This window comes from Mesoplodon bidens (assembly GCF_964165515.1).
Source record: "Mesoplodon bidens genome assembly, chromosome: 3".
Lineage (NCBI taxonomy): Eukaryota > Metazoa > Chordata > Mammalia > Artiodactyla > Ziphiidae > Mesoplodon > Mesoplodon bidens.
Window position 1 is genome coordinate 19043072 of NC_138178.1, and position 14595 is coordinate 19057666.

The 14595-nt window shown below is 37.9% G+C and overlaps 1 protein-coding gene across 8 annotated transcripts in view; it reads left to right on the forward strand.

Moving 5' to 3' along the window:
- ANKRD26 (ankyrin repeat domain containing 26) overlaps positions 1–14595 on the forward strand; it is a 69543-nt gene that overhangs the window by 8718 nt on the left and 46230 nt on the right. For 6 of the 8 annotated variants that reach the window (XM_081227891.1, XM_081227898.1, XM_081227897.1 and 3 more), the window contains exons 7-11: positions 2401–2494; positions 4539–4637; positions 5255–5283; positions 5376–5448; positions 13788–13870. In XM_081227891.1, coding sequence (XP_081084017.1) covers positions 2401–2494; positions 4539–4637; positions 5255–5283; positions 5376–5448; positions 13788–13870 — 378 coding nt within the window. The remainder of the gene's footprint in view (positions 1–2400; positions 2495–4538; positions 4638–5254; positions 5284–5375; positions 5449–13787; positions 13871–14595) is intronic. The other 2 variants (XM_081227893.1, XM_081227894.1) reach the window with 2 other exon arrangements.

Here is a 14595-nt window from a genome sequence, read left to right on the forward strand (position 1 = left end):
GTTGAAATGTAGTTTTTTACCACTTAGACCTGAAAAAGATAGTGCCTGAGACTTGAAAGTATTATTACATTTGGATTTTCAAATAGATCTGCAAGGAACGTTTCAAGAGAAGCAAAAGAATGGGGGATAATAAGGATGTGGCGTTATAATAACAACAGTTTGGTTTAGTGATGTTTTAATAAGTACACACCATTTTAGATAAACTAGTGTGCGTTGAGTACCTTTATGGCAGCCATACTTGAAGTAACGTAAATATAAAGTAATGATGACCTGTTGTAAGGTGACAGCTATGGAAGGAGATAAGAAGGGCCTGATCTGTTAGATATAGGCAGCTGCTGCAGTGATACAGCACTGTGTTTAAAGTCAAAAGACATGGTAGCATCCTGGTTCTGTCACTAGCTGTGGGATCTCGGAAAAACTTGTCTACCCTGGTTGAGCGTCAGCGACCTCCTTCGTAAAAATGGTACTGGTACCCACTTCTCAGGTATGTGTACGGAACAGATGTGGTAACAGCTGTGAACACACCTTGTAAACTGTAAAGGGTGCTATAGAAATGTAAGACAAAAATGATCACAGTGGCAGTTAGTGACTCACTAAATGCTGGGGCACTTTTTTAAAACCTGAAGGACAATAAAATGACAGTAGTGTTAAGAATAGGAAAATTAGAACGGGCATGTGGATTTCTAGCTTGGGGTATGTTAAGTTTCTATAGACTGTTATCGGAGATCTCCTATAGGTATCAAATGCTTTGGTACTTGAGGTCCTCTCGACATTTTAAATGTTTTGATCTTAAATAAATTCCTGTTATTGAATACCAACTATGTACTGGGCAGTTAGACACTGACTGTACCAATTGAGGGGTTAGGCTGTAGTGGTGGGAACCAAACAGGAATCCTTTATAAGTCACTGTTAAGTCCTTCATGTAAAGAAAATGGAGAGGGCTTCCCTGGTGGCGCAGTGGTTGAGAGTCCACCTGCCGATGCAGGGGACACAGGTTCGTGCCCCGGTCCGGGAAGATCCCACGTACCGCGGAGCAGCTGGGCCCGTGAGCCATGGCCGCTGAGCCTGCACGTCCGGAGCCTGTGCTCCTCAACGGGAGAGGCCACAACGGTGAGAGGCAAAGAAAATGGAGAATGTTACGTTAGACAACATTGAGAGAGTTTGTAGTTAGGATGGGGATGGAAGTGGGAGTGGAATTTAGGTAGTCAGAAAAGATCTGCATGTGAGAAAAGCTACCAAGGGGAGGATGGGAAGGAGCCAGTCACGTGAGGGTCCAGGGGAGGGACGTTCTGGACAGAGAGAACAGCGGATCCCAGTCTGTTCGTCATTACACTCTCGCATCTTGGAATGACCAGGAAACAGGAAGTGGGGTAACTGTCCTTACAATCACTTTTATCATTGTTGTTGTATGTAGAAAATAAAATGTGCATAATAAAAGCTTGGCACATTTAGATGATTAATAAATAAAAGTTCTTATTCTTCCCTTATTAAAGCTTGCTGTACTTTTTTTTTTTTTTTTTTTGCGTTATGTGGGCCTCTCACTGTTGTGGCCTCTCCCGTTGTGGAGCACAGGCTCCGGACGCACAGGCCCAGCGGCCATGGCTCACGGGCCCAGCCGCTCCGCGGCATGTGGGATCTTCCCAGACCGGGGCACGAACCTGTGTCCCCTGCATCGGCAGGCGGACTGTCAACCACTGCGCCACCAGGGAAGCCCTGCTGTACTTTTTTGAAGAGTTGCATAACTATATTTAAATTTTTTGCTATTATTTAAACATAAAAGTTTTTCTTACTACTTCGCTATTTTATTCAACTATTTTTCCTATCAATAAAAATTTTATCAAATAACAGATTCTTATAAGCCCTTGTTTACCTAAATGAAGCAGCTTCTACAGTGTTCTGTTTATGCTTAACATGACATACTTCATGGTTTCTTTTCATGCCAAGTATATTATTTTAATACTAAAAAAATTTCTGTCTTTAGAAATATTTTAAATTTATAGCAAGTGTACTTATTAAAGAATTTATTTAAACACATATTTTTAAAAAATACTCTCTTCTTTTGACAAGGAATGCAAAGTAGAGTTAGGTGTTTTGAAGTTAATTCTTTGCTGAAATGTGCCTGTAAGTCAGGCACATTTTTTGTCTGTGAAAATAATTCCTCTGGCTTTCCATGCTCAGTTTACAGAGTCAGTAGCCAAATGAGGATAAAAGATAGACTTGATCTAGAGAGTGTATATGAAGTTTTCTATTTAAATGTTTGGGTTTTCAATGCATGCTTCTCTTATTTTTAAATCTAATTGCTTGTAAAGTAGGAAATTTTTAAAAAGTAGGGTATTTTCAGCTATTAGAAGGGGATTAGGAAAGCTTTATGCAACTCATTATTAATATCAATTTTAACAGAGTATCTCTGAGAGTCTTCCACAGAAGTATGGTGATCATTTATCTGGAGCTGCAGGTCAAAGAGGAAAAAATATATTAAATGGACAAGTAGAAGGTAAGAACTATATTTTTATGAAAAAGTCATCTGGCAGCATGTTGATTTAAAATGGGAATTCTGATATATTCTAATAGCCAAAGAAAATCACCTGTCGGTTAAGAGGAAGAATCATTCCTCACACTGATTTCAAGTTGAACTGAGCCTGTCTCATTCTGGAAAAGAAGTGTTGTATCAGAAGAACTAAGCAGCTACATCTTTTTTTCTAGTCAAAAATCCATCAGGAGTTTTTAGGCAGTTTTTATTTGGCCAAAAAGCAGTGCTTGAATACTTAACTGTGTGCTGTGTTCTATTTAAGTTCTGACTGTCCAGATGTTCTTTTGTAGACAACATGCCATGATATAATCATCTATCTCCATGTCTATTATCAAGTTACACTGTGAAGTGTGCCACCCTTTTGAGGTGGTCCTCAAAGACACAGTTCGCTTGTTGTTTAACCAAGTGTCCTAAAGCATGTACCTGAAGTTATATCATTTTTTATTCTAAAAAGCTATGCAGCTTATATTCTGAAAACTATTAAAAAACATAACACTGTTGATGTAAAAAAAAAAAAAAAAGAAAATCACCCGTCAAATGCATAGTGAGGAAAAAGACGAGAAAAGGAGGGGAAGCTGTGTATCTTATCTGGTGTCAGCCACAGATTAATTGAGAGTCCCCTTTAAGGAGCTAAATTATTAGTTCCGTTTCAAGGTACTCTACAACCTAAGGAAAGTCGGGAAATGAGGAAGAGGAAAGAAGGAATAAAGAATGAGAGAGGCAGAGGTTACAGGGAGTAAATGAAGGAAAAGGAAGCAGGGGTCTGTGGAGGACGAGGGCAAAGTAAAATAGGTCTTTAGAAAAAGGAAGAGAAGAGTATTTGAAACGTGAGACAAATTTGAAGTGAGCTTCCAGCACCGAAACTTGTCAGAGACGAACAGCAAAGCTTTCCCACTCTTACTGTGGGAATGTAGAAGCAGACTCATAGATCAGAGTTTCTCAAATTTTAATTAGTCCCCTGGAGACCTTGTGAAAAGTGCACATGCTGAGCAGCAGGTCTGGGATTGTGCATTTCTGACAAGCTCTCAGAGTCGCAAGGCTGTAGGCTTGCATTTAGAGAAATCTGGAAGAGGAGCCACTGGATAGTTCAAGACAGAACAGGATCAAGGAAAAGCATTATTTTGTTTTTCTTTCTGAGTGTGTTTATAGCCAGAGGGTAGCAAAGCGTTGAAGTAGAACTTATAGATGTAAGGTGCCACTGCTAAGCAAAGAGGAAAAAAGAAGTGGTGGGGATGATCCATAAAAAGAATGTAAAAGGGGAAGAATTAAGACCACAGATCCAGAGACTACCTTTGAAGAGGAAAGAATATAGTGAAAGGAAAGAGGGGGGGAAAGAAGGGTGTTAGGGAGGTGATTGTGGAGGTGATGAGGAAACTTGAGAGAACTCTCGTTAGATGACTTCAGTGTATTTACACTGAAACAAGGTTAGGTCATTGCTGCTCCAGAGAATACTGGAAGCAGGAGTGGGTGCTAGAATTGAGGTAAACCCCAGCTCCTCCTTGTAGCTATCAGGCATCAAAGATATATGTTGTGTTGGTATGTGTTATTCAAATGAGATTAATTTGAATATGGAAGCATTGGCTGTTTTTTTTTTTAAGATAGGTTTGTTTATTTGTTTGGTTTTTTTTTGGCTGCTTGGCTTGGCATGTGGGATCTTAATTTCCCCGACCAGGGATTGAACCCGTGCCCCCTGCAGTAGAAGCATGGGGTCTTAACCACTGGACCGCCAGGGGAGTCCCTAAGATAGCTAATTTTTTGATGATAATTGTTTCACAAAAATCCTTTTAAACATTAGCATGATATACTGAACCAAACTAATTTTGGAAACAAAAGAAATTAATAGGGTTCATTCCCTAAATGCTAAAATTGTTATTTTCAGTAAATACTACACTGATTTTGAAATATGAAAGATTTTTAATATCTAATAATTCTGTGGCAGTAAAATTTCCTTTTTCCTTTTTGATAATCGTACTTTGATATTGAAAACTTATAATACGTTATTTCTTAGATGTGCCTTATATACCTTCTTGCATGAGTGGATTGAGAAACTTTAAGATGACTAAACTAGAGGATCCAAGAAATGTAGGCATACCAGTAGCCCACATGGGTATGGAAAAAAATGAATATTTTTATGAACTATTATTCTACAAGTGTATATCCAAGCTGATCAGTTCATAACACTTTCTCTGATGAGAAATGAATTATACATTCAACTGAACTGTCATCCCAACTGTGCACTTCCTAAATTACAGGACAAATTGAAGAACATGATAAATACTTGTAGTATAATGGTGTAAATGATGCTGCTGTATTGCATTCAAGATATGCTGTTGCGTTTTACCATCAGCTTTCACATTTACCTTCTCGGGGTCATGATTTGTTCCTCTGATTAAAGATCACTTTTCTCCTCATCAATCAGCATGTTCACATTGGTACATGTGCATTTTTCTATTTTATAAAGGCTTTTGGAACATAATCTTACTTTTGAAATCTTAACTGCATGTTTTGTTAAACCTGTACTCCTATTTTTTCTTCAGTATATATAGTGGATTCATATGTCTGTCTTGTTGCAGTCCTAACTTCCCCCAAGAAACAAAACACCAAAACCTAAAGTATTCACTGCCAAGGCCAAGCATGAGGATTCTGCTCAGTACTAACTGCATGAATATATAGTTGGCTTTCATAGTTATGTGTAATTGATTCTATGTCCCTTTTGCCTTTTAGATTCTCCTGAAAAATATCCTCACTTGAAGGTAAAAACTTATATTTTTATCTTGAATTATTAACTACAGATTGTATCAAATGTACATTATTTATTAATCAACTTGTTTCAAAACCCATTCAGCCTGCAGTTGGAGTGAAAGATTCTGTTCCTAATAAAACAGTAGGAATGAAGGATTTACAAACATCCAGATCAGGTAAATTTTGCAGTGCAAATTTCACTCTGGAAAGAGGTACACTAAAATATTTGAAATGCTCACAGCCTTCATATTCCTAATTCTTTTTTCTTTTGTTTTTGCAAAAGAAATTGAAGGATTTAATTTAATTGAAGGATTTGACATAAATAAGGCACATGTTTTGTTGGTATCCATGTTTTGAAAAAAAGATATTTACAAGCATAAGAAAAAGATATTTTTAAAATGTAAGCTTTAACTCAGATGTTTCTATGTATGTTTCAATACCGTAAAGTTCTCAGTTTGGAATCTCTGTACTTCTTAGGGATTCTCAGAGGTTAATTATTAGATTCTAAGATTTTTCCAGTTTTATAAAATGCTTATTTGAATTCTGACCTTTACCTAGACTAAAGCTTCACTTGCTAACATGTCAATTGTATTTCAACTTTAATTATTTCATTTTAGTGGTGTTACACGGATGAGCTTAAGCCAACCAGATGTTTTGATTAGCAGACTCTGTGTGTGTGTGTGTGTGTGTGTGTGTGTGTGTGTGTGTGGTCTTTGATTATTAAAAGTGGGGGAAAGTAATCATACCTTAATGACGATTTGATAGACACAATCTTTTAAAACAGTAATTCTGAAAGTTTTTGGCTTTAAGATCCTTTTATTTATTTGTTTGTTATTTTTTATGATCCGGATATAGGATCCTTTTATACTTTTAAAAATTATTGGGAATTCCAAGGAACTTTTGTTTAAGTAGGTTGTATCTACTGATGTTACTGTATTGGAAAATAAAACTGAAAAATTTAAAATACAAGTACACACAATCATACATTCTATTAGCCATTAGAAGTATGATGTTATCACATATCTTGTCTCTGGAAAACTCCTCTGTACACTTAAAACAGAATGAGAATGGAAATAACGTTTACTGTTATTGTGAAAATAGTTTTGACCTCTTGGACCCCTTGAACAATTGAGTCTTGGGACTCCAGGGATGCTCAGGTGACACTTGAGAACCACTGTTTTAAACCATTTACAGAGCTCATGGATGTGAAATGATAAAGGGACCCTTGGGATGAAACAGGCTTTAAACGTTCACTTTTACATTTCTTGCTTTTTTCTTTGATTTGTCTTTTTTTTAAATATATACAGCAGGTTCTTATTAGTCATCAATTTTATATACATCAGTGTATACATGTCAATCCCAATCGCCCAATTCATCCCACCACCATCCCCAACCCCCTGCGGTTTTCCCCCCTTGGTATCCATACGTTTGTTCTCTACAACTGTTCCTCAATTTCTGCCCCGCAAACCGGTTCATCTGTACCATTTTTCTAGGTTCCACATATATGCGTTAATATATGATATTTGTTTTTCTCTTTCTGACTTACTTCACTCTGTATGACAGTCTCTAGATCCATCCACGTCTCAACAAATGACCCAATTTCATTCCTTTTTATGTCTGAGTAATATTTCATTGTATATATGTACCACATCTTCTTTATCCATTCGTCTGTCGATGGGCATTTAGGTTGCTTCCATGACCTGCCTACGGTAAATAGTGCTGCAGTGAACACTGGGGTGCATGTGTCTTTTTGAATTATGGTTTTCTCTGGGTATATGCCCAGTAGTGGGATTGCTGGATCATATGGTAATTCTATTTTTAGTTTTTTAAGGAACCTCCATACTGTTCTCCATAGTGGCTGTATCAGTTACATTCCCACCAACAGGGCAAGAGGGTTCTCTTTTCTCCATACCCTCTCCAGCATTTGTTGTTTGTACATTTTCTGATGAAGCCCATTCTAACTGGTGTGAGGTGATACCTCATTCTAGTTTTGATTTGTATTTCTCTAATAATTAGTGATGTTGAACAGCTTTTCATGTGCTTCTTGGCCATCTGTTTGTCTTCTTTGGAGAACTGTCTATCTAGGTCTTCTGCCCATTTTTGGATTGGGTTGTTTGTTTTTTTAATATTGAGCTGCATGAGCTGTTTATATATTTTGGAGATAAATCCTTTGTCCGTTGATTTGTTTGCAAATATTTTCTCCCATTCTGAGGGTTGTCTTTTTATCTTGTTTATGGTTTCCTTTCCTGTGCAAAAGCTTTTAAGTTTCACTAGGTCCCATTTGTTTATTTTTGTTTTTATTTACATTACTCTAGGAGGTGGATCAAAAAAGATCTTGCTGTGATTAATGTCAAAGAGTGTTCTTCCTATGATTTCCTCTAAGAGATTTATAGTGTCCGGTCTTACATTTAGGTCTCTAATCCATTTTGAGTTTTTTTTTTTTTTTTTTTGCGGTATGCGGGCCTCTCACTGTTGTGGCCTCTCCCTTGTGAGAGATCCCTTGTGATCCCTTGATCATTATATAGTGTCCTTCCTTGTCTTTTGTAACATTCTTTATTTTAAAGTCTATTTTATCTGATATGAGTATTGCTACTCCAGCTTTCTTTTGATTTCCATTTGCATGGAATATCTTTTTCCATCCCCTCACTTTCAGTCTGTATGTGTCCCTAGGTCTGAAGTGGGGCTCTTGTAGACAGCATATGTATGGGTCTTGTGTTTGTATCCATTCAGCAAACCTGTGTCTTTTGGTTGGAGCATTTAATCCATTCACGTTTAAGGTAATTATCAATATGTATGTTCCTCTGACCATTTTCTTAATTCTTTTGGGTTTGTTTTTGTAGGTCCTTTTCTTCTCTTGTGTTTCCCACTTAGAGAAGTTCCTTTAGCATTTGTTGTAGAGCTGGTTTGGTGGTGCTGAATTCTCTTAGCTTTTGCTTGTCTGTAAAGCTTTTGATTTCTCCGTCGAGTCTGAATGAGATCCTTGCTGGGTAGAGTAATCTTGGTTGTAGGTTCTTCCCTTTTATCACTTTAAGTGTATCATGCCACTCCCTTCTGGCTTGTAGAGTTTCTCCTGAGAAATCAGCTGTTAACCTTATGGGAGTTCCCTTGTATGTTATTTGTCGTTTTTCCCTTGCTGCTTTCAGTAATGTTTCTTTGTGTTTAATTTTTGCCAGTTTGATTACTGTGTGTCTCAGCATGTTTCTCTTTGGGTTTATCCTGTATGGGACTTGCTGCACTTCCTGGACTTGGGTGGCTATTTCCTTTCCCATGCTAGGGAAGTTTTCGACTATAATCTCTTCACATATTTTCTCTGGTCCTTTCTCTCTTTTCCTTTTGGGACCCCTATAATGCGAATGTTGTTGCATTTAATGTTGTCTCAGACGTCTCTTAGGCTGTCTTCATTTCTTTTCATTCTTTTTTCTTAATTCTCTTCTGCTCAGTGAATTCTACCATTCTGTCTTCCAGGTCACTAATCTGTTCTTCTGCCTCAGTTATTCTGCTACTGATTCCTTCTAGTGTAGTTTTCATTTCAATTATTGTATTGTTCATCTCTGTTTGTTTGTTCTTTAACTCTTCTAGGTCTTTGTTAAACATTTCTTGCATCTTCTCGATCTTTGCCTCCATTGTTTTTCCGAGGTCCTGGATCATCTTCACTATCATTATTCTGAATTCTTTTTCTGGAAGGTTGCCTATCTCCACTTCATTTAGTTGTTTTTCTGCGGTTTTTACTTGTTCCTTCATCTGGTACATAGCCCTCTGCCTTTTCATCTTGTCTATCTGTCTGTGAATGTGGTTTTTGTTCCACAGGCTGCAGGATTGTAGTTCTTGTGTCTCCTGTCTGCCCTCTGGTGGATGAGGCTATCTAGGAGGCTTGTGCAGGTTTCCTGATGGGAGGGACTGGTGGTGGGTAGAGCTGGGTGTTGCTCTGGTGGGCAGAGCTCAGTAAAACTTTAATCCACTTGACTGCTGATGGGTGGGGCTGGGTTCCCTCCCTGTTGGTTGTTTAGCCTGAGGCAACCCAACAGTGGCGCCTACCTGGGCTCTTTGGTAGGGCTAATGGCAGACTCTGGGAGGGCTCACGCCAAGGAGTACTTCCCAAACTTCTGCTGCCAGTGTCCTTGTCCCAACGGTGAGCCACAGCCACCCCCCGCCTCTGCAGGAGACCCTCCAACACTAGCAGGTAGGTCTGGTTCAGTCTCCCCTGGGGTCACTGCTCCTTCCCCTGGGTCCCGATGTACACACTACTTTGTATGTGCCCTCCAAGAGTGGAGTCTGTGTTTCCCCCAGTCCTGTCGAAGTCCTGCAATCAAATCCCACTAGCCTTCAAAGTCTGACTCTCTAGGAATTCCTCCTCCCGTTGCCGGACCCCCTTGTTGGGAGCCTGACGTGGGGCTCAGAACCTTCACTCCAGTGGGTGGACTTCTGTGGTATAAGTGTTCTCCGGTCTATGAGTCACCCACCCACCTGTTACGGGATTTGATTTTGCTGTGACTGCGCCCCTCCTACCGTCTCATTGTGGCTTCTCCTTTGTCTTTGGATGTGGGGTATCTTTTTTGGTGAGTTCCAGTGTCTTCCTGTCGATGATTGTCCAGCACCTAGTAGTGATTCTGGTGTTCTCACAAGAGGGACTGAGAGCATATCCTTCTACTCCACCATGTTGGTTCAGCTCTTATTTGTCTTAAGAAATTTACATCTGACAATTTTACTTTCTTTAAAAAAAAGAAAAATATTTTTGTTATGTATTCATTTCCTGTGTCATGGCACTGTATGCTCTTTGGATCTAGTGTGGACCTAGACTTATCCTATTTTTACCTGGAAACAATTAGTCACTCAAGGCTATCATTTCTTTTGTAAATTTATGATATTTATCCAAGCCTTAAAAAATGAGTTCTGAAGATATTGGTACATTGAGGAAAGACCATCTCATTGTATTAAAGTAGTACCATTCATTAAAAGATTTTTTTAAACCCATGTCTCTGGAACACACAATACTGTCATGCATATTTAAACATAAAATAAATGGTTAGACATAATTTTGTTAATGAAAAAGTTTATATGTTGAAGAAACGTAATTATTAATAAAGCTCTTAAGGTATACAGAATATGTAATAGAGATTGATGAGTGAATCAAAGTAAGTAATACTAGAAAATTAAAAATTAGAAAAAAAGAGAGGCAATAGTTAACGTATCTATATGAATGGCAATGACGTGTAAGATACAATAAGCCATGAAGGAGTAGTGTGTTTGGGGGGAGAGGAGGACATGGGACTGCTTCCCTGAAGAAAGAATTTGTTCAGGATAGTCAAATTTGTACTAGTATTCACATTCTAATAAACGGAAACTTTGTTTTCAGATTTTTCAGATTGGGATTCTGCTAGTTTGTCGCTCAATAATGAGACTTGTCAAAGAGCCGGGCATTTGAAAGTTGATGATAAATATTCATTTGTGTCACAATCAATGACCAAAAATCAGTCAGCATCCACAGAATTTGGACAGATGACCTTAACAGATAAAGAAAAGATTAATATCGGAGCGGTGTTTCTGTTAGGGAATTACACGCTCCGTGACCTGTGTGAGTCACAACTGCCAGAAAACAGAGAAAGCAAACAATGTAAAAATAAGCACAGAGCACACAACCGTAGGCCACCTCGGCATGGCTTCACCATAATCCTGATGTTTCCAAAATCATTTTGTGGCAAAATCTGCTTTGTGTTTACTCCTTTTATTCAACCTGCAGCCAAACGTCTTTTAGCAAGACGTTTGCATTCTTCCTCTGACCAAAGCAACATAATAAATAACAAAGGGAATTAGAGAGAGAATAGGTTCGTTAGGCTAGTATTTAGCATACACCTGAGAGTGGGTAGCAAGATTATATTTAGAACTTTGGGACTAGTTGGGAAACCTAGGTAGACATCTCAAGATTCACTTCTCAAAATGTAGTTTCTTAGCTTTATTTTTGTTTAGCTCTGAATTCATTAGTATTAGTTATAACTATATTCAATGTAACGAAAAAAGCACCTCCAAAACCAAATACTAAACTATTTCTTGTATTTTCTATGAGTGTATATATTTTAGAATTGGCTTTCCCAGCAGTAATGGGAGTCATTGGGGATTGCTACATAGTCCCTCCTTCTTAGCTGCATCCACATAGTATATCAACTTATTATTTTTAATGAAATAATAGTTCACAAGGGATATTGGTTTTAAGGAGTGCTGATCATTTAAAGATAGTGTAAGGAAAATCAATTCTAATTCTACTAGGATGCCCAGTCTATTGATTAACCACATCTAATATATGTTCTACATAAATACCAATTAATTTAGTGCCCTTAATCAGTCATATGATCAGGGCTATAGTAATAAATCATACACTGTTTTCTTTTTCCAGTCCTATAGTTTTATCTTCTTGTCTTTCCTTACCTGTGGAGTTAATGTTACATTTACAAAAGATTCTCAGTTATCTCCTAGAGTAGTGACTACAAGCTATAAACTCAAAGTTTTTTTTATCTATACAAGTGACTTGTTTGCTCTCATTTCTCCATGAGCTTGGTAGGTCCAAGAAGCACGAATTCAAACGAAACACCTACACGAGCCCCCTCAACACAGGAAGATGTGAAACAGGAAAACTGGAAACTAAATACAAGCAACTTAAAACAGTTCATGCAGATCATTTCTCTTCTCAGTTGATACCTTTTATAAAATAATAAGCAGAGTCTAGTTCTTGAGGGGCCCAGGATTTGTGCATTTATTTATTTAATAAAGATTTATTCTATGCTGGGTCCTGGTAATTTTATATCCTAAATATTTCTGGCAACAGTCCCTCAGTGTAGGCCTGCATCATCTTTTTTTTGCATTATAATGCCATCAAATTCGTCTCCCTCTATTTATTTGTATGGCCTTCAAATTCATCCCTCCTGCAGCATTTAGAGTGATCTATCTCAAATGAACCAGTGATCGTGAACCACTCTTTAAAGCATATTAATGTCCAGCCACCTTAGAATGACACGAGGCTTTCATAATCTAACTTCGACCTGACTCTCCCTCTCTAGCCCTTTCTGTCTGTCCTTTGCTCTGGAATTCTGAACTGCTGGTGATGCTCTCTCATCTATCCCTGTATTTTAGACAAATATTCACCCTGTTTTATGTATGCTTCTCTGCCTGTCTTGCTACAGCTTTCCATGCTCTCTCCCTTTCCTGCCCTCTATCTCCTTGAATCTGACTGACCTCACTGTGTAAGTCTCAGCTCAGGCATTATCTCTAGAAAAGCCATCCCTGACACCTTTTATCTACATTCTTCTTTAAACTCAATGTTTAGTACTGAGCAGGAACTCAATAAATAATTATTGAGTAAAATAAAGACTGTTTATACAAAGATGATTTCAAGAGATTGTCCTCTACAGTCTAGAAGCAAAGAGGATAGACGTGAAGAAATGATTTACAGTTCAGGTGATGAAGATACACTAGAAAAATCTATAAAGTACTAAGGTAGCTACTAGGAAAGAGATACCTATTTGGGGAAAGAGAGCTGTGATCAAGGAGGACTTCACAAAGCAGGCTGAATCTTAAAAGATGAAAAGAACTTTGTCAGAAGAGTAGAGGAAAACATTTCAGATTAAGGAACTGATAAAAGCATGAAAAGTAACAGTAATTTTGGAAACCATGAATAACGTTGCAGTTGAAGCTTGGTGTGTTGTTAAATAGGTACTATTATGAAGTAGAGAACAGAGTATATTGTGACTTTATATGTTTGTCCTGTATTTTTTTTTATATTTTATTTTTTATTTATTTTATTATTATTATTATTATTTTTGCGTTACACGTGTCTCTCACCGTTGCGGCCTCTCCCGTTGCGGAGCACAGTCTCCGGACACGCAGGCTCAGCGGCCATGGCTCACAGGCCCAGCCGCTCCGCGGCATGTGGGATCTTCCTGGACTGGGGCACGAACCCGTGTCCCCTGCGTCGGCAGGCGAACTCTCAACCACTGCGCCACCAGGGAAGCCCTGTCCTGTATTTTTAAATTTGGTTTGTTTGTTTGTTTTGTGGTACACGGGCCTCTCACTGTTGTGGCCTCTCCCACTGCGGAGCACAGGCTCCAGACGCACAGGCCTAGCGGCCATGGCTCACGGGCCCAGCCGCTCCGCGGCATGTGGGATCTTCCCAGACCGGGGCACAAACCCGTGTCCCCTGCATCAGCAGGCGGACTTTCAACCACTGCGCCACCAGGGAAACCCTTTGTTTGGTTTTTGATTGTTCTGTTCATTGATGTTTGGTGGATGAATTTGTAAATGAATCTTTGAGATGTTTGTGTGCCTGTAACCTGGTGACATCTGGTATTTCCCAGATGGTTTGTTGGAGTTTTAGATAATTAGAAGTATTTCTTAAAGAAGTAAATATTCAGCTAAAGATTAAGCTTAATTTAAATTGTCATTTGATAAAATTTTTTAAATTTATTTTTATAAAGATTATGTCTTTTATCTAACTGTTCTAAGTAGTTAATTTTAACTAAACATATAGATTTGTCAGCAGAACTAGACTTAGAAATGACATCGGAGGAAGCACAAGAAAGGCTTGATGGAAGTGAAAATAACCACTCACAGGTATGTAAAAATGTAAATGTAAATTTCTGGCTCAATATTGTTTTCTATGCTTTAACAACATAACAGAGTTCAAATGAAATTACCTTTCAAAATTAACCTCTTAGAATTGATAGATAATAATTTAATATTTAGCTTTTATAGTGCTTTAATTACAAAGCTTAAAATATTGTTAGAATCTATTATAATTTATAGTTAAACCTTGTCCTTGGAATTGAGGCCAAAAATTTCCTGAATATTGTTTGCTTCTTCCTTACATGATAAAGAAGGTGATAATCAAATACTGAATCGTATGATTAAGCAGTTGAAATTATGAACAGTATATCAGTGATGGTCCGTGAGTTAGATTCATGGAAGGAGAAATCATTCCCAGCTGTTCAAAATTTGCAGTTTCAAATTGCCAGTCACTAATGCCAAGATTAAACATTTATTCTGTCTTGTGACCTCTATGTAATCGACCTAAGGATCTACATTCAGGGAGAGAAGGGGTCATACAATCAACCCAATTGCCTATTAAGGAAGCAACCCTTCCAGAATTGGACGTTTGTTGTTAGGGTACAAACAATAACTTTCTAATTTATTTCATTTCAGGGTAGGAAACCAGTAAATAATATTAAACAATGTTTTATCCACTTACATTAGTGGATATTAGAATATAATATAACTGAATGAAAGCAGGTATTATATCAACGTATAATACTATCATAGTATATAATTTGCATTAAAGT